The 22,903-nt window shown below is 47.4% G+C and overlaps 1 protein-coding gene across 1 annotated transcript; it reads left to right on the top strand.

The window, feature by feature from the left end:
- Positions 1–7,043: 7,043 nt before the first annotated feature.
- On the top strand, positions 7,044–22,036 carry ZFP92 (ZFP92 zinc finger protein; the record flags this gene model as incomplete). The annotated part of the gene is made up of 5 exons (XM_084789752.1): positions 7,044–7,192; positions 15,810–15,867; positions 16,143–16,269; positions 17,173–17,274; positions 17,603–22,036. The coding sequence occupies 5 exons, from the start codon at positions 7,044–7,046 to the stop codon at positions 18,805–18,807; spliced, it is 1,641 nt and encodes a 546-aa protein (XP_084645878.1). The 3' UTR covers positions 18,808–22,036.
- Between the last annotated feature and the right edge of the window lie 867 nt (positions 22,037–22,903).

Below are 22,903 nucleotides of genomic sequence, written 5' to 3'. Positions count from 1 at the left end.
TTTATTGGAAATATTGTTCATATTCCTTAACTTGTATCCTTTTATCCTGTTTGTATTATGTCTTCATTATGTCCTTCACTCTGAAATTAGTTCTTTGCTGTGGTCTTCTGTCTTCACAATGTTTTCCAATATGGCTTTATTTGTTTAGCCATTTAGTTCATTTCCAGTATTTCTGTTTGGACCTTTTAAAGTGTTTCCATTTCCCTGCTGAAATTTTCCTTAAATGTTTCTCCTCAAATATGCAAGCTATTTAGTTAACTTTCAAGACACTCTGTATATTTTCTTTATTGAATTTTCTATATAATCTTTAATTCTTTTTTAAAGTATTGAATTCTTTCTCAGACATTTATTTCATCTATCTCTGAGGGTTTTTAAAAATTCCATTGGATGACTGGGACAAAATACCATGACTGGCTTCTAAAAGAGAGAGTTTAATTGAGCACACGGTTCCAGAGTGGCTGGGTCTATGGTGACAGAATGAAGACATGGCAACGAGTGGCGGGAGAAGCAGCTGAAACTTACATATTGATCCATAAGCAGGAGGCAGAGAGCACACTAAGAATGGTGTGGGCTTTTCCTCCTCCAACAAGGCAACACCTCCTCACCCTTCTCTAACAATTCCACTAACTGGGGACCAAGTATTCAAACATATGAGCCTATTGGGACCATTGTCATCCAAACTACCACACTTCACTCTCTGGACCCCATAGGCTCATAGCCATATTAGAACACAGAGTGCATTTAGTCTACCTTCAAAAACTCTTACAGTTGTTCAGTCTTAACACCGTGTAAAGGTCCAAAGCTCAAAATCTAAGACTCTAAGCAATCTCTTAAGTATAAACCCCTCTTAAATCAAAATATAAATTACATATTTGCAACACATAATGTCAAAGAATATACACTACCATCCCAAAATGGAAGAATTGGAACATACTGAGGAAATATTTGACCAAAGTAAGATCAAAATCTAACAGGGCAAACTCCAAATTTTGTAGCTTCATGTCTGATGTCAGATGGCTAGGAATTTCCACCCTTCCAGCTTTGCTGCTGGCAACATACTTCTCTCTCTTGGGCTGATCCCACTCCTTGTTTGTAACTGTCCTTGCTCATGGCTCTGGAATCTCCAACTTCTTAAGGTCTCTAACACAGTCTAGGGTTCATTTTCACAGCTTCGTGAAATGGCCTATCACAGCACCCATATAGGGACTTTCCTGCCACAAACCGAGCCTCGGTTGCTTCCTTAAGCACAGAGGAAGATTCCAAAACCTCCTTCATACTCTAAAGCCAGAACCATGAACCACATGGCAGATGCTTCCGCATCCGCCAGCCTCTGTGGGATGGCTTTGTCTCCTTTCTTGAATTATATTTGCATAAGCTTTCATTTGTTGTTGCTTTTTAGGAATGGAAAATTTCTCAGGCCTTTTCTTTTCACAAGTTGGAAGCTTAGCTGGATGGGGTTTTGCCCTGAGGTCACCACTCTCTTAATTTCATTTTGGATCAGACCTTTCCTTATCTTTTTCAGCCCAAGCCTTAGTTCCAACAATAAATTTTCTGATGCTCTTTTTCTCCTGAAATTGGACATTTTGTGTTTCTTATTGCTCCACTTGCTCTTTTTTTACTGTAGAACTCTGCAAGTGTGGTTAGTGATAATCAGGCAACAAAGTCAATATTAGGCTGTCTTGAGAGCTCCTCTGATAACAAAATGAGTCCAAAACTTTTCAATTTAGTCTACAGTATCTTCTTATGTCAAGAGCAGAAAGCAGCCATATTCTTTGACAAAATATCATGTGAATAATCTCTAGGTCAATTTCTGATATTGCTCCCCTTTGAAATTTTTTCAACTAGGCCTCCATAATTTACATTGCTCTCAGCACTATTGTCTTCCAAGCTCCTATTTGGATGCCCCATTAAGCCCTAGTTACTGCATTTAACCACCTAATATAAAGTCCCAAAGTCTTCCACATGCCTGCCAGAAACATTATGGTCAGGTCTGTCATAGCAATAGCCCACTCCCTGGTGCCAACTGCTGTCTTAGGTTTTTCCAGCTGTGACAAAACACCATGGCCAACAAATGAAAAGCTTAATTGGGGTTATGATGGCAGAGTGAAGGCATGGCAACAGCTGGATGGAGCAGCGGCTGAGAGTTCAGATACTGATCCACAAGCAGGAAGCAGAGAGAAAACTGGGAATGTCATGGGCTTTTGAAACCACAAAGCCCACCCCCAGTAACCTACTTCCTCCAACAAGGCCACGCCTCCTAATCATTCCTACCCAGCTCCAGCAGCTGGAGACCAAGCATTCACACATTTGAGCCCATGGAGACCAGGCTGCTGAAGGAGGAAAACAACACAGATTTAATAAGTTTCATTTCTTATGTTTGTTTATTGTTGTTTTCAACAGCCTTGCTTTAAAGCCGTGACTGGCCTGGAGCTCTCTACATAGCTCATGCTGACTATGATCTCTCGGTATTGTCTCCTTCTTCTGCCTCCCAAGTGTTAAGATTACCAGCCTCTGCCACCTTGCCCAGCTGTTATTTCAGTTTAACAAGAACAGTTGGGCCTGTACAATTGCAAGAGCCCACAAACTGTGACGGCTTGAGTGAAGAATGTTCTCCATATGCCCTAGTACTGACTTGGTCCCAACTGGTGGCACTCTTTGTGGAGGGTTAGGTGGTCCGGTAATGCTAAAGGAGGCATGTTGTTAGGGGTGAGTTCTGAGATTGAAAGTTTCATGCTGCTTCCAGTTCATTCTTTCTGCTTCATGTTTGCAGTTGAGGCTTGTGAGCTTTCAGCTTTTTGCTCCCATCCCCATTCTTTGCCACTATGGTGGACTCTTACCCCTCTGGAGCCATCAACCATAATAAACTCTTGTCTTCCATCAGTTGTTTTATCACAGTGTCTTAGTGTCCTAGTGCAGTGAAGAGACACCATGAGCAGGGTGCTCTTATAAAGGCGAGCATTTAATTGGGTCAAGCGTATCCTTTTAGAGGCCTAGTGCATTATGCTCGTGGTGTAAACGCGGCAGCACTCAGGCGGACATGGTGCTGGAGACGCAGCTGAGAGTTCTACACTCAGATGCACGGGCAGCAGGAAGAGAGGGACATTGGGCCTGGCTTAGGCTTTTGAACCCTCAAAGCCCACCCCCAGTGACACAGTTCTTCCAACAAGGCCACACGTCCTCCCAGTCCTTCTCAAGTAGTCTGGTAACCATGTGTTCAAATCTATGAGCCAGCGGGGGCGCTCTTATTCAGGCCGCGGCATTCCACTCCCTGGCTCCCATATGCTTGCAGCCACAGCAGAACGCAGAAGGCGTTCACTGTAGTTTCAAGAGTCCACATAGTGTACAACAGTCTCAACACTGGTTAAAAGTCTAATGTCCAACGTCTCTTCTAAGACTCACAGCACTCTCTTAACTTTAACCCCTTGTAAAATCAAAATTAAAAAAGAAAGCAAATCACACACTCCCAACATACACTGTCACATTACCATTCCAAAAGGGAGGAAAGGGAGTGAGGGGAGGAAATGCTGGACCAAAGCAAGACTGAAAACCATCTGGGCAAACTCCAAACTCTGCATCTCGGTGCCTGACCTGCAGCTCTCCTTGGCGGGTACCCCACAGCTCTGGCATCTCGGGATGTCTAACAGAATCGAGGCCTCCCCTTCACAGCTGCGCACAGTGGCCCCTCTGGGCCTCCATGCAGGTACACTCCTGGCGTATGCCTGGCCTCGGGGGCTCCCTTAGTCGCAGAGGGAGATTCCACAACTCTGTTCTTGTATCTTTGACTGTAGAGCCAGAGCCATGTGGCTGAGGTGGCCAAGTTCTTCTGCTTGCTGGGGCTGGAACTTGGCCCTCTCATTCAGATACATTTCCACCAGCTCTCTGGTTTCCATGGTTTCCTTCGCTGTTGGAGCTCTTATTGCCTTTTCACAAGGTGAGAGCTTAGCTGCGCGAGGGCTTTCCCTAATGTCGCTACCCTCTTTATTCTATTGACCATTGGGATGTTCTTTAAACTTTCATCCCCCTGAGTACTGACCTCAGCCCCATTAGACTTTCTGGTGCTCCTGTTCGTTTAAAAACTGTACATGTTTTAAATTTTCCTTGCCCAGCTTGCTGCTTTTCATTCTAGATCTGCTTTGAAGTCTCCTCTGCCAATACCATTAGTCAAAAGAAAAATCTTCATTTTACCCTCAGGTAGATTTTTTGAGGCAGAAAACAGCTACATTCTTGACCAAAATATCACAAGAATGCTCTCTAGACCACATATTAATTTTATTCCTGTCTGAAACTCTTTTTTACATTTTTGTTTTTTAAGACAAGGTTTCTCTGTGTAGCCTTGACTGTCCTAGAGTCACTTTGTAGACCAGGCTGGCCTCAAACTCACAGTGATCCTCCTGCCTCTGCCTCCCAAGTGCTGGGATTAAAGACACGCGCCACCACGCCCAGCCCCATCTGTAACTTCTTGAGCCAGGCCCCACAGTTAAAATTGCTCTCAGCACCACTGTTCTCATGCTCCTACAATGATGGCCCATTCAGCACCACTTTTTTCTACTCCAAAGTCCCACATTCCTCCCAAAAACAGCATGGTAAGGCCTGTCACAGCAATATCCCAATCTCTACTATCAGCTTCGGTCTCGGTCGGTGTTCTGTTGCTGTGAAGAGACACCATGACCACAGCAACTCTAATAAAGGAAAATATTTAATTGCAGCTGCCTCACAGTTTCAGAGGTTCAGTCCATTATCATCATGGCGGGAAGCACGGCAGTGTGCAGGCAGACATGGTGCTGGAGAAGGAGCTGAGAGAGCTTCTACATCTGGGTCCACAGGCAGCAGGGAGAGAGAGAGTGACACTGGGCCTGGCTTGAGCAGCTGAGACCTTAAAGCCCACCCTCAGTGACACACTTCCTCCATCAAGGCCACACCTCCTAATCCTTCCCTGATGGCTAAGCATTCAAATCTATGAACCTATGGGACCATTCTTGGTCAAACCACCAGACACAGCAACAAAAAAATAACTAACACATTGGCTTCAAGTATTATTTCTTCTAACTAAATAATGGCACCTGATACAGAAATTTCACATGTGTCTAAAAGTACTATTTTAGGGGACAACAAGATGTCTCAGCAAGTTGAGATGCTTTCTGGCCAGCCTGATGACCGGAGCAATAAAGGAGAAAAGCAGCTCACCCAAGTTTCAACACCTGTAGCTGAGTTCTGCTCTCCGGAACGGAGGCTGGACTCCACGACTCACCGTAACACAGTGGACCGGAATGGTTGCCCAGGCTCCTTGGAACGGCCAAGGCCAAAGCGAGGGGCATTCGATGGTGGTCCCCGTGCCAGTTTAGTGCCCCAGATAGTGTGGGCACAAAGAGCACCTGGCCCCCGGCTCGAACTGTCCCTAGAACAGCTGAAGCTCCCCAGACCGCCTCAGGCATGAGTGTCCTGGGGTGGCCACACCAGATGAGCAGGCCCTGGAAGGGATCTGACTCTCACAGCTCCAGAGACCCAAGTGTAGAGTCAGCGCACGCACGGCTTCAGAGGGGCCGAGGGAGGACCCTTCCCTCCTCTCCAGGCAGCTCCAGGTGTCCTCGGCTGTGGCCACACACCCTTGCCACCTTGACTTTTCCTTCTGTGCGGCGGCTCTGTTCTGCCTCTTACGGGGACCTCTGTCACTGGGCTTGAGGCCACCTGGATGATCGAGGTGATCTCGTCTCTCCATCTTTAATGGGACAACATTCTCAAAGATCAGTATCTCTTAGGCGGGGCGTGGTGGCACATGCCTTTAATCCCAGCACTTCAAAGGCAGAGGCAGGTGGATCTCTGTGAGTTCATGGCCAGCCTGGCCTACAGAGCCAGTTCCAGGACATCCACGGCTACACAGAGAATCCCTGTCTCAAAAAACAAACAAACAAACAAAGTGAAATCTGTCTCTCGTGTGCAGCCACATTCACAGACACTGGGAGTCAGGAGGTGCACACATCACTGTGGGGGCACAGACCTGGGTATGCCTGTCAGCAGCCGCACTGAGCAGACATCTCTTCACGGAAACCCACAAGTGAGGCTCCCTGGGGCCTCGCAGCCTGTTCCAGGAAAGGGGCTCCAAAGTCAAGCTTGCCTTTGTCCCCTGCAGTCTCCGGCCTTCACCGCCCCTGCTCAGCTTTATAAGGAAAGATACAGCCCAGGTCCCAGCAGCCATAGTTGGGCGGCAATGCTGGGACCAGCAATATGATTGGTTTTCCTTATTCTTTATTTTTTTTACTGGTTTTCATACTGACTTTTCTTGGGAGATCCCCTAACTTTCCAGAGAGAAGTGTACAAGTCCAGCCCTTGGGTTTACATGTTGCTTACATGTGGATGGTGAGCCATGGGGGTACTGGCTTTCTGACCACATAGAGTAACCTGAGAAAAAGACTTTGTTGTGATAGCAGGCTACCAAGAAGAGACTTGATACCCTATGAGCATATACAGGGGGAGGAGGTCCCCCTCAGTCACCATCATAGGGGAGGGGAGTAGGGGAAGCAGGAGGGAGGGAGGAATGGGAGGATACAAGGGATGGGCTAACCATTGAGATGTAATACGAATAAATTAATAAAATAAAATTTAAAAATTAAAAAAGACTGTTGTGTTCAGTAGGTTGCCCCCACTTCTTGCACTTCCTCTTTTCTCTTTGTCTTTCCACCTTGCCATCCCTTAAGCATCCCTTCGTGCCCTATGCTCCCTTCGTTATCCTTGTTTACCCTTCCTGCTCACAAGAATGGTCCTTTACTAGGAGTCTATGGCCAAGCCTCTTGATGCTAGAGAAATAAATGGATGCATGAAATGCTCAGTGGTCTAAGTCATGGGAGGTGCTGCACCAATGATGTGGGGTCAACGGGGGTGGGGGAGCTTCTTTGTCTGCTTCAAGACTTTGATATGGTGACCATTACAACCCAACTGCTTCAGAGCAGCCCCGAAGGAAAAAGGAAGTGTCAAGGGTGTGTGGGGAGAGAGACCAGGCGCCTGAGTGAGGAGGGAGCCCGCCCAGCCGCCCTCCTGCAGCGCCGCGCATGCTCCCTGTTCCCCCTTGCAACCCCGTTCCCACGCCGCCGCCATCGCCCCCGCCCCAGCCCCGCCTGCTTGCGCGCACCCTGGTCCTCCGCAGCAGCGGCAGACCTGGGCTAGAGACCACAACGCAGGACGAACCTCTTGAACAGAGGTGAGGTCGGACAGCTCTGAGCCTCTCTGGGACGCCTGCCCAGAGAGCTTCTCAGAAGCAGCATCCTTGGCCTCGGTTCTGCCTGATGTAGGGGTGCAGAGAGGAGGCCAAAGCTGCCTAGCGTGCAGGTACACAGGCAGGCGGGAGAAGGGAGGCGCTGAGAGGTCGCTGGCCTATCTCGGCAGAAGTGCAGAAGGAAGGGCACAGGTGGCTAGAGGGTGGGAGGAGGAGAGGTGGCGGCGGTGACGCTTGAGTAGTCCTGGGCGATAGCCAGAGGTGGTAGAGCTGGCCAGGGTCGCTCAGTGATGCCCTTTTCTAGGGCCTGGGAAAGGAAGAGGAGCCTGCCTGAGCTGGGCTCTGGGAAACTGAAGCCTTGTTTGTTTTCGTGTTTCTCTGGATTTTCAGACGCTAGTACTGGGGCATTGCACAGCTGATTTTCTCCGATAATTTCATTTTGCACCCCTGGATGTAGGAACTGGCAGGCTCAAGCGTGAGGTCATGGCACTATTACCCAACAGCCCTCAGGCATAAGTTCTGAGGGTCCTCAGACTGGGACAGAACTTCAGAATCATGAACCTGTGGCTCTGAGAAGTGGAGAGTTGTGTCTGTCCACTGTGTTGACCAGTGTCCATTGCAGGGAGGAGCAATAAGCTTAGCCAAGCCAATGCCTAGGGAGGTAACGCAGAGTGAGAGGTGGGAAGGGGGTTAGGAACTGAAGAGCGCTGAGCAGTGCTAGTTATGACAAGCTCCAGCTAACAAGGATCTGCCGAGACCCATTGTGAGCCAGGTTGTTACAGACTTCTCTGAGATCTATCAAAGAAGGAGATGGCAAAAAAAAAAAATCCTCTCCTCTACGACTGCAATTCTAGTGATGGAGCACAGGCCATAAGTCATAAACATTTTAAAATAACTACTGGGTTGAATGGAAGATAGTAAGAGCTGAACAAAGGAGGCCCAGTTGCAAGTTTAGGTGCTGTGACTAGAAAAGGTTTGTGTTTTCAGAGACAAGATTTCTGCCCAAAGTTGAAGGTGATGAAAGAGTAAGCTGTGTGCTTCTGTTTTGGAAGAATATTCTAGGCAGAAGAAATAGCTGGTACCAAGCCCTGGGGTAAGAGTGTTGTGACTCATGAAAGGCAGAGCTCTGCACCAAGTTTGACTGCAGCTGAGGGAGGGATTGGGAAAGGAGGGGCCAAACGGGCTCGTGGGTTTGATCTGAGTCACAGCCTGGGTAGGAATGTGAGCAGAAAGGGGCAGGATCCTCGCCACTGTTTAAAGGATCCCTCAGCAAGCATTCATGTTTGGGGGTCCCTAACTGCACTCTCCCCCTCCTGGAATTAGTTAAGCCCAGAACCAGTAATTGCAAGGGAGATCTCTAAGGGCTTTGGTGGCCAAGCTCCTCAGTGGGCCCTCTCTGGCCATTCTACCTGTGGGGCATGAGGAGGACAGGCAGTAACGAGAGCTGCTAGACCCCAAAGAACGTTCCACCCTTAAGTAACCTACATACCCCCTCCTTGTAGATGAAAAGGCCCAGATTCCCCTTTGTGATATGACTAAGGAGGATTCTGAATGTTTTCCTTGCTGTTTATTTGGTGGGTTTCTGGTTTCTTTGTCTGAGGAAAGCACCCCACCTTGTGGTAGCGTGTAGGATGGCTCTCTGAGTGCCACAGGTCCTTCCCTGCATTAGCTAGGCTTCTCCTTATCACCCTCCTCCCCTCCTGCTCCATGCAAGCAGGGGTCAGGGAAACCACTATGATCAAGACCCCTGGCAGGACCAAAGTCTAAGGGAAGATGTGCCTGAGTTTACAGGATGATCTGTTTCCAAGCCTGCTGAATGCCTCAGGCAGCCCCAACCTTATATGGTATCACCCTTCAGCTTATCCTGTGTTCCGGAGGCTCATGGGGATAGGCAGGCCAGTAGGAGGAAGATGTTTTTCAGTTCCATCAAGCATCTCCCAGATGCTTACACACACATACACGCACACACACACACACACACACACACACACACACACACACGGGCACACGGGCACACACACACGGGCACACAGACACACGGGCACACACACACGGGCACATGGCACACGGGCACACCTCCCAGAAGACTGGAACTACCTAAGTTATCTGGGATCATATGAGGACACGGTTTGCTGCGTCTTTGCAAGGCCTGAAATCATGACTGACTTTCAGGGAGTAGGTCTCAAAGACAGACACATCCCTTGTTTGACAGTCACTACTAATGGGTGTATCCTTCCACGTGTAAAATCCTGTCCATGGGTCTGGCTCTAGGGCAACATAACAGCAGTGTACCACATCAAATGTGGGGAGGGATAAGCTGCTACTTGCTTCGGACTTCTCTGAAATGAATAGTGTCATTGCAATACCATTCTTGTAGTGAACAAACAAATTTTTGTTGGTTTTGTTTGGTATGTGTGTGAAACAGAACGCACCATGATGAACACAAGATCAAAGGACAATTTGGGGAAGTCAGTTTCACCTACCATCTTGCTGAAGGTGGTGTCTCTCCTGTTTGTGCCGAGCTGCATACTCCAGGCTAGGCTGCCCCCCACGCTAGCAGCCACTCCTCCTGTCTCTGCCTCCCACCTTACCTTATGGGTACTGAGCTTAACAGCTTCACACTGTTGTGTGTTTTGTTTGTTTAAAATCTGGATTCCAGGAATTCGATCCAGGTCGTCAGGCTTGCGTGGCTAGCAGTTCTACCTGTTGAGCCATCTCCCTGGATCATGTTGTTGTCTAAAACAATCATTTTAATCCAAAACACTTGTAAATTTGGGTCATCTCCTCCACACCCTTTTAGTGTTGCAGAGTGCCCATAATGAAATGCACATGTATCCTGTGGGCATCCAAATGATGGAAGAACCCCTTTTGTCCTTGTCTTCGTGCGTGTCCATTTTTGTGTGAGGTCAGGTGCGTGTCGGCTCAGGGAGGCCAGAAGTCAGTGCAGGGAGCTCTCAACCTCAGGTCCTCCTACGTACTGAGGAAGCACTGTATCAACTGAGCCGCCTCCACAATCTCCTTTCCCTCCTTTTTTTTTTTAAAGTGAAGCAAGAGTCATTTAGCATAAAGGATACCATTTCCAGGGCTAAAAAGATGGCTCTGAGGTTAAGTGCACTTGTTGCTCTTCCAGAGAACCTGGATTTGATTCTCAGCACCCGTGTGGCCTATCACAACCATCTGTAACTGCAATTCCAGGGATCCAATGGCCACTTCTGATCTCTGTGGGCACCAGGAATGCACTGATATGCAGACATACATGCAGGCAAAACACCCATACACTTAAAATTATAAAATAATTTTTAATTAAAGGCACTATTTTAAAGGAAACTATTCAGTGATATTCAGTGTTTCCCTGTGCTAGAACATTTTCATTGCTCAATGAGAAAAACCCTGAGTCCGCTAAGTCATTCTTTCTATTTGGTTTATCATCCCAGCTTTATGGCTATGAATTTGCCTGTTTTGAACTCATTATACTTTATAAAGATCTGGAAGATGGTGGTTCACTGTTCAGTGACCTTGCAGATTAAAGGAGACAAAACAGCCACATGGGGCCACACAGAGATGCAGCTAGGGACCAGGAAACTAAGGATATCTTGTAATTATATAACAGGAATTGGGCCAGCTCCCTGTGGATTTCCTGGTAGGAGCCCCCTAGTTTTCTGGGATCTAGTCGCTGACTGAAAACCTGAGGAAGCAGATGGAAGTAAGTTTTTAGTGGCCTAAGACACAATAGGAATGGGGGCTTTAGCAAACTGCTTAGAAAAGACAAAGATTTTAGCCACAACTAAAAACTAGGTCAAGGCAGCTCTTGTGAAGTGTCATGGTACATCATATAAATGGAATTGTACAATATGTGGCCATCTGTGTCCAGCTCTGACATTTTTAACTTAGGAAAATATCCTCAGGGTTCATCCATGTTGTAGCATACATCAGAGTTTCCTTCCTTTTCTGGTCAAATAATCCTCTATTGTTTATGTATAGCACATGTTCTTTATCCATCTGTGTGCTGGTGGCTGTTTGTTTAGTCTGTTTCTGCCTTTTGGCAGTATGGCTGCTAGGAATGTGGGTGTATAGGTTTTCATTTAAACACCTGTTTTTCACATTATTTTGAGTATGCACTTAGGAGTGGAAATGCCTGGTCACGTGGTAATGCTATTTCACCATTGAATATCCACTCAAATGGATTGGTTTTGCTTGTGTTGGGGGGAGAGTGGGCATTGTGGGTATGTATGTTTTGATATATGAGGACTGTTGGTGTGTGTTTAAAATCTATTTTTTATTTTGGGCTCCTTAAATCCCTTTCTCCCTTCTCGACCCCAATCCCTTCCAACACCCCACCACCAGGTAGGAGAGAAAGAAGGTGAGCGGGGGAGAGGGGGGCGTGGTTTTCCTGAGCTGCTTCCTGCTGTCCAGGGTCCTTGGGTTCTTTGGGGCGAGTCCAGTCCTCCTTTCAGGACGTCTCCAACTTGTTCTTCTCGTCCTACTGCATCAGCAGCAACCAGGAGCAGCATGGGGGAAGCACCAGCAGCCCCCGGTCTCTCTCCCCGCTGACAAACATCACCACGTGCCCTCTCAGGAGCAGTTCTCAGCTGTGGACAGACTGGAGCCGCCCCCCATATCCCACACCTGGGATTAAAACAAAAACATGTTTGCATCATAAACCAAAACTTACACAACAGAGGACACACATGCATGACAGTGCACATGTGCATGTGTATACCTATGTAGGGAGGCCAGAGGTAGACATTAAGTGTCCTCCTCAACCACTCTCCATCTTATATCTGGAGAGACAGTTTCTCACTTGAACCTAGAGCTGGCTAATTGGGTTAGTGTAGTTATTTGCACTAAGTAGTTAGTGTAGCTAATTAGCTTGCTCCAAGGATCCCGTGTCTGTTTCCTGCATACTGGGATTACAGATGGGCCACCACACCCACCTGGAATTTACATACGTGCTGGAGATCCAGTCTCCAGTCTTGACACTTGAACTGTCTCCCCATTAGGCAATCTCCCCAGCCACAAATGGTGTGTGTGTGTGTGTGTGTGTGTGTGTGTGTGTGTGTGTGTGTGTGTGTTTGCGTTCCTGTGTGTGGAGGCACGTGTGTGCATGCGCATATGAAGGGAAGAAGAGCACCTCAGATGTAGTTCCTCAGGAGCCATCTACCTTGTTTTTTGAGACGCCTCTCATTTAGCCTGGAGCTCACCCAGTTGGCTAGGCTGACTGAGCAGTGTGCCCCAGGAGTCCAGCTGTCACAGTCCCTCAGCACTGGAATGATAAAAAAGCGCCAACAGACCCAGGTTTTGCTATTTTAAAGGTTTGGTTATTTTACATGTATGAATGTTTTGCACGTGCGTGTATACCATGTGAATGCCTGTTGCTCTCAGAGGTCAGAAGATGGCACCACATCTCCTGGAACTGGAGGCATAGATGGCTGTGAGCCAACATGTGGGTGCTGGCAACTAAGCTTGGGTCCCCTAAAAGAGCCTGTTCTCTTACTCATTGAGCGATGGCTCCAGCCCCAGCCCTAGCTTCTTTGTATAGGCTTTGGATATGAAACTGAGATTCTCATGCTTAGAAGCCAAATCTATTACTAATGAACCATTCCCCAGCCCTAAGCAAACGGCTTCTATAGTTCTTTTTTTTTTCTTTTGAGCATTGTTATTCAGCTTCCTATTACAGTAAGAAAATGCTTTATACAATCAGCTTATATAGAGAAAAGGTTTGCTTTGGCTTACAGGTTTGGAACTGTCAGCTTGCTAATTGGTTAGCCATGTCTTTGGGCCTGTGGCAGGGCACATCAATGTGGTAGAGCAAAATCACTCGCAGTATTACAAAGAAGAAAAAAGAAGAGGCAAGAATTCCACTCTCCGCTTTGAGGGTACACTGACAATGACATAAAGACCTCCACTAAGCTCCGTTGCCACCTGTGCTGGTTCATCTTCACTGTCAAATGGACTGGGTTTGGGATTACCTAACAGACCTCTGGGCATGTCTGTGAGGATGTTTCCAGAGAGACTAAACTAAGGAGGGAGAATTCACTCTAAATTCAGGTGGCATTGTCCCATGGGCTGGGGTCCTGAACTCAAAAAAAAGGGGGGGGGAAGAAAAGAGGAGCTAGAGAGATGGTTCAGCAGTTCAGAGGACCCAATTTCAGTTCCAGTACCCATATCAGGTAGTTCACAGCTGCCTTGTAACACCAGCTTCACGGGAATCCAAAGTCCTTTACTGACATCTATAGGCTACTGCACTCGGATACCCATACATTCCTCCCACATAACACACACACACACACACACACACACACACACACACACACACACGGAGAGGGAGGGGAGAAGGGAGAGAGAGGGGAAAAAATTAAATAAAAAAAACTCAGCAATAGAATTCATCTGTCTCTGTTTCCTGGATGTGGACACAAGTAATCAGCTGCCTTATGTACTTCAAATTGTAGGTGAAAACAAGCTCTAAAGTTGTGTTCATCAGTTATTTTGTCACAGCAATGAAAAAAGCAACTCATGCTTTTCCCAGCATCTCTATCCTGAGGATAAGATGGTGATAATGGTAATACTTGGGTCTTTGTGTATCTTTCATATCCAGACTAGAGAAAACATGGTCAAGTGTACAGAGTGTGATGAAGGCCAGGTTTATCAGTGGTCACCATCTTGCCTTATTTGCTTCAGTGTTGTTGTTGTTGTTGTTGTTTCATGGAATATTTTAAATTGAGCAGCATACCATGTTTGTCCTCAACTGTTTCAATATGCAAGTTTCTTTAAAAGGATATTTTTTCCTGTGCCTCAGTGCTGTTATCTACCGAACACACGAACACTAGTGAGTCCTCCTGCCTCATCCTCTGGTATCCACCTCACAGTCTCCATCATCTTCAGTGACCTTGATGACTTCATTCTTCATATCAACATCTTAGGACTAAGTCTTTTATCATCTATAGAAGTGCCTTCCATACATGATACTGGTTTGCAGAGACCTGGAGCTGGAGTTGCAGATAGATGTGAGATGTCTGATGTGGGTGATAGGAATAGAGCCCAGGTCCTCTGGAAGAGCATCAAATGCTCTGAACCACTGCGCCATCTCTCCAGCCCCTTAAATAATCTTTTTGTCTGATTCATAGAAACTTCATGAGAAACTTTATAATTGGTCATTGTTGACTTATCAGACCTGGGAGCAATTTCCATGTGTTCTCTGTACTCCACCCCCTCTTCTCGCTTGTGGACTTCTCACTGGCAAACAAACAAGCTGTAGTCATCCAACAGGGTATAATGAAAACTCTTGACCCACTGCCCCTCTGGACTTCCTCCTGGTTTCTCTTCTGCTCCATTCAGGACTTTCATGTTGTCAGTTTCAAGTCTGATAACAGCATTCTTGAAGCAAATGGTCATTTGCATAACTAGCTTCTTCATAAACTAGCTTTGTCTACTCTGTCAATCCTAAAGCCCTTGGCACAAGAACCATCTCCCTGCAGTCCTCACCCAGTCCTCGCTTCTGTCTGCTGTCTCAATTCTTAACACCACCACTGAGGGAGAGCGATGTGTCCTGGGCCTTTTATTGCCTGTGTTCCCTTGCAGCCACATTGCCACTCTCAGCCCGACATCATCTCTTCCGAGAGCCCCACCCACCCATCTCCTGTAGACCCCACTGCTCTGTGCCTCACAGTGGCCCACTCTTCTCTTTATGCTCACTAACAACTCTCACTCTGCACCTGGATGGTGTGTGTGTGTGTGTGTGTGTGTGTGTGTGTGTGTAGTGTTTTTTTTTTTTTAAGATGGATCAGACACTAAAGGAAAAGGAACCATAAATGGAGCATCCAGGAATGTCTGGGAAATTGGAGGGATAGGATGGTGGGCAGAAAAAAAGAGATTTAAGAAAAAAAGGATATGAGAGGGGTTGGGGCAATGGCTCAGCAGTTTAGAACACTGACTGCTCTTCCAGACGATCAGGGTTTGGTTCCCATCACATACATGGTGGCTCACAACCTTCTGTATTTCCAGTCTTAAGTGATCTGACTTCCTCAGGCACCAGGCACATACATGGTACTCAGACATACATGCAGTCAAAATAAGATAAAATAAAAAATATTTTTTAAAAGAAAGAAATTATAAAAAAAGAAAGAAAGAAATAATAGGCTCTTTTGGAAGGCTGCTCAGTGGTCCCTGGCATGTGTGCAAATTTAGTGATGCCTGGATCTTGGCCCACTGAATGGGAGATAGAAAACCTGGAAGCTAAGTTTGAGAATGTGTTCAGGGCTAAATTGCATTGTGTCTGTAAAAATGATAGCTTGATGTCCTATCCCTAGCTACTTAGAAGTGGGTTTTTGTGAGTAAGGCTACAGCGAGGGTATATTGGAGTAGGGTTAGCCAAGACAAGGGAAATTTGGATCCAAGTGCACATAGAGAAGTCAGCCATGTGAAGATTCATGCAAAGATTGGAAGGATGCAACTGTAAGTTAAGGATTACTGGACACCACCTGATGCCTGATAGAGGCAAAAAGAAGCAGTCTTCAGGAAGGAGGAAGGATGCACCAGCACCCAGATCTCAGGCTGCCATCTTCCACAACTGATCTCTTTGCACTTCTCTCAACTTGTTTTCCAGCTGTGCTGTGCTTGGTGCCCTGACTATGGCAGCTATTCTCCTGAGTGCAAAGCCCAAGGTAAAGCAGCCTCTCCCTCACTGCCCCACAGTTCTCCCTGAGCAGCTTCCTTCTGCTGCTCTGCATGGACCCTGGACCTCTCAGGCCAGGAGAAAGCCTTGCATGCTGCTTCCTGAGTTCCCTTTGACAGCTTTTCCGCTTCTGTCTGTTCTTCTTTCCTGAAACAGTGCTCTTGCTGCTGAGTCTCTCCTGGGATAGGGGACCCTGTGTTTCATTGTTTGCATCTAGGCTTAACCTGTAATTTAATTCCCTATCACATAAATGGCTTGTTTTAGGTGCCAGTATCGTTTGAGGATGTGTCTGTGTACTTTACAAAGACAGAATGGAAGCTTCTGGATCCCAAACAGAGGAACCTCTACAAGCAGGTGATGCTGGAGAACTACAGCCATTTGGTGTCTGTGGGTAAGTGACCCTACCGTGTGCACACACCCAGTCCCACCTACTCTGTGTCTGGACTCCAGATCTGAAATTTTTTGTTTGTTGGTTGCTGTGAACCTAAAAACAAGCACATTTCTTTAACTGACCCATACATACCTTATAGGCCAGCTGCCCTATCAAAAAAGTGTTCTTCTAAATAGTTGGGGCTTTTGAATGTGCAGGATAAAATCAGCAAGGGCCTAGTCAGGCTCATTTTACACTTAAAGTCATAGATTGCCAAAACTTCTCTCTATTGAAAAACAGATGTCAATTACGATGGGATATTTACTTTCAGCATTTTAGAGGCATTTTTACAGAAGATGTATTTGACATTCAACCTGCTGTATAGAACTTAGCAACATGTTCCACTTCCACTGGCCATGAGGCCCCATGCTAAAGGCAGTCAGTGCACTTGGTTTCCAAGGCTGGAGAAATCTAGGCAGATGCTGAGGCAACATTCTGCCAGCTGCTCTCTCCTATCTTTTTGCATCTATACGTGGATGTCCATCTTGCCAATTACAGACAAAACCGACATTCATAGACTTTATGGATGTGCTCAAAAGCCCTGAGAAGTGAGTGACAGGAGTAATATGTCCCAACTTCTTCCTCCAATAAACAGTGTCTAAGCTGGGGCCTTATTACTCTTTGCTGGCACCTTCCTAGCTGAGACAGCTCCCTGACCACCCCTAGCATCTGACTCCTTGGACGGAGACTGGTTCCTTGCCTGGATTCTCTCTGACCGTCAACAGAAAGTTGTGGCCATATCTTCCCAGAAGACTTGTGGAAGTTGCCTTTGAGCTTAGTGGAGATGATCTTTCTTGGGAGTTCTTGGCTCTCTAAAGAACTGAAGTTGCAGGTTGTGGTGATTGTCTGCCTTTCTATGAACAGGACTTGCTTTCTCCAAGCCGAAACTGATATCCCAGCTGGAGAGAGGGGAGAAGCCTTGGATTACAGAGGGCACAATGGATGAGACTGAAGAGCCCTGCACTGGTAAGCAAGACACCCTCAGTCAGCTTGCTAGAGGCAAGGGTAAAAAGTAAGAGCTGGCCTAAGGAAGGCTGTGTGGACTGGAACTTTAGTGCTCCCCTCCCTTGATGGGGCTGGCTCAACAGAGACCCATCTTTCCTGGTGTTTCCCAGCAGCTCCACTCTGCTTTCCAGCTACCCTCTTTCAGCAGGCCCTTCTGTTTGCCTGATGGGTTGGTTGGTTGGTTGGTTGGTTGGGGTTTTTTATTCCCCAGTTCTTTGTTGGGAAGATGGATAAAAACGCTCCACAGAAGCCCAGGGAAGTGACACTGTTTGTGGCTGTGTCATTACAGGTAACAGGATAAAGAACAAGACTTTGACTCCAAAGCCCAGACTTTTTGGAAGAGGGCTCCTCGGAGACACCTCAGGATTTTCTTTTCAGAGGCGTCCTCACGACTTCAGGCCAAATCCCATGATAAGGTACCAGCACTCCAGAATCGCCGAGAAGCGGTATCTGTGTCAGCAGTGCGGAAAATCCTTCAGCCGCAGCTCCAACCTCATTAAGCACCGAATCGTCCACAGCAGCGAGAAACCATATGAATGCAGCGAGTGCGGGAAGCTGTTCAGGCGCAGCTTAGCATTGCTAGAGCATCAGCGCATCCATAGCGGCGACAAGCCCTATGAATGCGGGGAGTGTGGCAAGACCTTCACGCGCAGCTCCAACCTCGTCAAGCACCAGATCATCCACAGCAGCGAGATGCCATTCGTGTGCCGCGTGTGCGGGAAGGTGTTCCGGCGCAGCTTCGCACTGCTTGAGCATGCGCGCATCCACAGTGGCGAGCGGCCCTATGAGTGTGGCGAGTGCGGCAAGGCATTCAGCCGAAGCTCCAACCTCATTGAGCATCAGCGCACCCACAGCGGCCGGAAGCCCTACGTCTGCCAGGAGTGTGGCAAGGCATTCAAGGGCATCTCGCAGCTCATCCACCACCAGCGCAGCCACCGTAGCGACAGGCCCTTTGCGTGCCCTGAGTGTGGGAAGGCCTTCCGAGGCCACTCCGGGCTCAGCCAACACCAGCGGGTGCACAGCGGAGAGAAGCCCTATGAGTGCAGCGAATGCGGCCGGGCCTTTGGTCGCAGAGCCAACCTCTTCAAGCATCAGGCGGTGCATGGCGGGGTATGGCTTGAGCGCCGCGGTCTAGGGAAGGGGCTCCGTCGTGGCTGCATGCTCCTGGAGCATCGGCGGGGCCCCCGCGGGGCCCGGCCCCAGGAGGCTGGGGAAGGTAGCTCTGCCGACGCCCAGCATATCGACACCAATGAAAAGCCCCAAGTGTGTGAGCGCTGTGGCCAGGTCTTTGAAAACAAGTTGCTGTTGTGTCGCCACTTGCGCATCCACGACGACGAAGATGACAAGAAACAGAAGCCTATTACTGAGAGCGTCTTAGCTTTGGAGGAGAAGTTCAGCCAACATCTGAAAGCCCAGCCCGAAGAGGAAGGCGACAGCGAAAGCAGTGAAGTTTTCCTGTATGATGAGAAGGCCCAGGGCCCATGTTCACCTTGAGGCTGGAAACAAGGCAGCGACTCAGAATGGCAGGGTGGCCCCTTCTCCCCCCTCCCCGGTGTGAAACAGAGAAGCAATTCATAATGACAGGGTGCACCCCTCACGCACCCTATTCCTTTCCCATCAGGGAAAGGAAAGCCCCCCCCCCAGTCCTTGATGATATAATTGATGCTTAGAGATTGCACAGGAAGAAGGCTCAAGGCGCCTAGGCAGGGTTCTCCTGTGTGTGCTTGGGTGTGTGAGTGTCTGCATGCGTGGGGTGGGGTCTCCAAGTGAGCCGTTTACATAATCCAGAGTTGGTCTCCTCCAACCCATGGGAATTGCCTGGTGTGGTTAGGAGGGAAGCAGCAGTGTCCAGCCAACTCTAGGCACCTTACCTTGAAGTTTACAGAGGGGTGGCCCATGTCTTTTCCCTTGTTTCATGTTGGGTGGCTCCCTCCTCTTAAGAGTTGTTTGTGTTTCTAGGTAGACTATACTAAATGCACTTTATTCTAGTAAAAATGTATAAATTGAAGGGACTCTAAAATTAGCCTGTGGTCCTGGAGCACAAGCTGGACCATGTGGGACAACTTGGACCCTATGGATGTGCCCCTGCTGCTGCTTGAAGGGTGTGTACCAAACCTGTCCTCTTGCAGAGAGGTTAAGGCCCAAACACCCTGAGGATCTCCTTTTTGGGAAAGGAGCCCGTTTCCTCTGGTCCAAATAGGAGAAGGGTCTAGGTAAGCCATGGCAGCATTACAACCCCACCCCTTGCTGGCTTTAGTCTCCTCCCTTCCTGGCCTCTTCCTGCCACTCCTACCCTCTGCCCCAGTGCCTAAAGCTTGTCTGTTAATCCCATTGTGTGGTGATGACAGGTTAGGAATTTGCACTTAGATGGCCCCTGAAATGAGTCTGGCCAAACAGTTATCTTTCAGATAGATGATATTTCTTAGACTATTAATTGCCATTATTTTAATATGCTTTTGTTTGGGGTAACAGTTGAAAATGGAGGTGGATGTCGTTGTTGTTGTTGCTGCTGCTGCTGCTGTTGCTGTATGAGTGTGTTAGGGAATTGATCCCTTATAAAAATTCCTCAGGCAGAGGGTGTGTGGCTCAGAGGTGGAGTATACGCCTAGCCGAATACAGGCTGTATGTTCCATCCCTGCCCCTACACCCAGAAAAGTTCAGACATGAGAAAGGGGTCTTCGCAGGCCAAGAGCGATGAGTGTGGCGGCAAATCTGGCCCTCCGGGTCATATCACATTCCTCTCTTCTCTTATGTCTGGCTGACTTTTCAAATGGCACTTTACTGAGAACCGGGGGGGGGGGGGGTCATAAGGAAACCTGTGACAGTTCTATTCCACCTGTGCTGTCCCCAGAAGCCCTGAAGATCTGTCCCTTGGGATGTTCAGCTCAGCATCCTGGTCAGCAAGCTACTTTCCACGAGGAGAGAAAGATTTTTGTCACAGAAGCTACATGAGGGCAGGTTGGTGATACAGGTTAAGTAGAGACTGCCCCTGGGCGCTCCAAGGAAGAGTGAAAACATCTTTCCTGCCAGGGGAGAAAGGTTACAGACGGTTGCCTCCTGTCAAGAGAGTATGGGAAGACCTTGAAACCCGGATGCTGGGCACAGAATAACTTGAGATACTCACATACACACACTTTATGTATATAAGATGTTTTGGGTAATGTTCTAGTTTGTGACTTGCTCTTCTGTCCGTGTCCGCCAAGAGATGCCCATCTTCATGTCCTGTGCTTGCTTTCTTGTGGTGAACCTGCAGCTGTGTGTCATGCTGGGCACTAGTGAAAAGGCCTTGAAAAACAGACAGCTACTTAAAAAGGAGCTCCCCATGTAGAGAGGGACTGCTTCCAGAATTAAAGTAAACAGGTAGTGGGTTCAAGGTCACAAGCAAGAGTCAACTCTGAGCTAGAAAGAGCCTAGAGTGATGCTAGGATTAGTGGGGAGGGTCGTTTCTTATGTGGGAGGGGCTGCTGTTTCTTTGGGGTCTTTCTTTCTTATATTCTTTTCTTTTTTATTTATTTTTTCTGCTACCAAGCTTCAGGCACCAACTCTTACAGTTTTACAAACAGGAAGTAAAATATAGGGACTTCATGTGGGGGGGAGGGGTTGCTGAAAAGTGCCTTGCTTAGGAGTGGGGAGGATGTGGTGTATTAAGGAAGGCCAGAATTCACACAGGTTTCTCTAGGGCAGTTCTGAGTCAGGATTCTAGACTAATCGAGCTGTAGAAATTCAGAGTCTAGCTGGTCCCACATGAGGAGCAATTTTCCTAAACATGAAATGAAGAAAAGTTAGTGTAAAAGAGAACAGGTGTGAGGTGTGAGTTCTCTCCTCCCTGCCACCATGGCCAGAGATAGAAGAGGTGGTGTGCAAGAAGACTAAGGAATTTGGGGATCCGACCTGCATTTCTCCGAGTCCGCACTTGCGCTGGAATTTGTAGCTGGCTTCATGTTTTTGTGAGCCCCAGTTCATCTGTGATTCCACAAAACAACGGCCCTCTGAGACTCCTGGACACTGTTTGTGAGGGGGTTTCTTTGGAGGGTGGTAGTGTTTTAAGCCTGTGTATCAGGGCTGGCCTTTGACTCTTCATTTTCCTGCCTCTACCTCCTAAATATTGGAATTACAGGTTTGGGCCACAATGTTTGACTTCTGCAGATTCTTATGTTCCTATATGGAAAGTAACATGAGGTTCAAGGTCTTGCATGTTGATGAGAACAGTGCCTCCTTTTGTGCTCAGCGGGGCTAAGCCCAGTCCCTCTCCACCACGTGGGACTGATGAAAGCAGGACTGAAGGCCTGCTGTTCATTTGGAAGCTTCTGGTGCATCAATGTTCCTTGGCAGATTGATGGGGGTATAGATTATCCAGTTTAAAATGTACAACTGTGGAGGAGTTGTGACAGCTGTCTGTACCCTTAAAATCATCCCTCCTGTCAAGTCAGTGAACCCTCAGCTTCTTAGCCAGAACTCCTCCTTTCCGCTCCTCCCTATCCCCTGTCCTTACAACTACTGCTTCCTATCACTAGTGATTAACTTCTGTATAAGTGGATGTCCACAGTGTGTATCTGGCCTCTCAGTGCCATTTTTCAACGTTTCCAGGTGTTTGTGTATATATCCGTACTTCGTATTTATCCTGTCGTATAGATGGCCTCCAATACCTGTTGATGCCTGTTAATTAATATTTACATTCTTTCCAGCTTGAGACAAATAAAGCTGCTATGAGTATTTGTATGCACATTACAATGTGAATGTGGTTTTATTTCCCTTGAGTATGTAGGAGTGGAATAGCTGGTTCATATGGTGACTCATTGTTTAACTTTGGGAAAAATTGCCAAACTTTTCCAATGTAGTTGCATTATTTCATATCCGCAATAGTTTCCTCCAGCCTCACCACCGCTTGTTGTAGTCTGTCTAGCGTAGCCATCCCAATGTGTGGGGTGTTGTAGCTTCCTGCGGTTTTGATTTGCATTTCCTTCATGACTAAGACATTGAACATCTTTGCAGGTACTTGTTGGCTTTTCATGTTTCCTTTGAGAACCATGTGGGTCCTTTACCCATTTTAACTGAATGGTTTGTCTTCTTACAAAGAATTAGAGTTCTAGACATCAGTTTGTCATCAAGTATGTTTTTAACAAATATTTTCTTTCACACTATATATTTAAAATTTTTAGTTTGTATTTTTGGGTTACAATGAACAACTTATTTTTAAAAATCACTGAGACATTATCTTATGTTTGCCTATTGGGTGTTTTATGACTTGGATTTTGTTGTTGATAGACTTTAGGTTTTGTTTTGTTGGCGTGGGTTGTGTTTTGCCTTGTTTTATTTTTCAATTTCCCTATGTTTCCTGGCTTGTTTTGAACTTCTAGAGTCAAGTGGTTACCCTGCCTCCAACTCTGGAGTGCTGGAATGTGCCACCACACTCAGCTTCGAACGCCTGTTGCTGTAGAAACTTCTCCCCTTTGACTTAAGAGCTGCTATTTAAAATCCTGCACGAAAGTGGAAACTGAGAAAGTACCCAAAGCTGTAAGACAGGGACCTCTGGGAGGAAGCCAGTGCCCCATCTGTGTGGCTCAGGGCAGAGCAGCCAGCCGACTGCTCT

The sequence above is a fragment of the Acomys minous genome (assembly GCF_964271855.1).
Source record: "Acomys minous genome assembly, chromosome: 7".
NCBI classification, from domain to species: domain Eukaryota; kingdom Metazoa; phylum Chordata; class Mammalia; order Rodentia; family Muridae; genus Acomys; species Acomys minous.
Note: the sequence above shows the minus strand (reverse complement) of the source record. Positions and strands in the feature narration are given on the sequence as shown.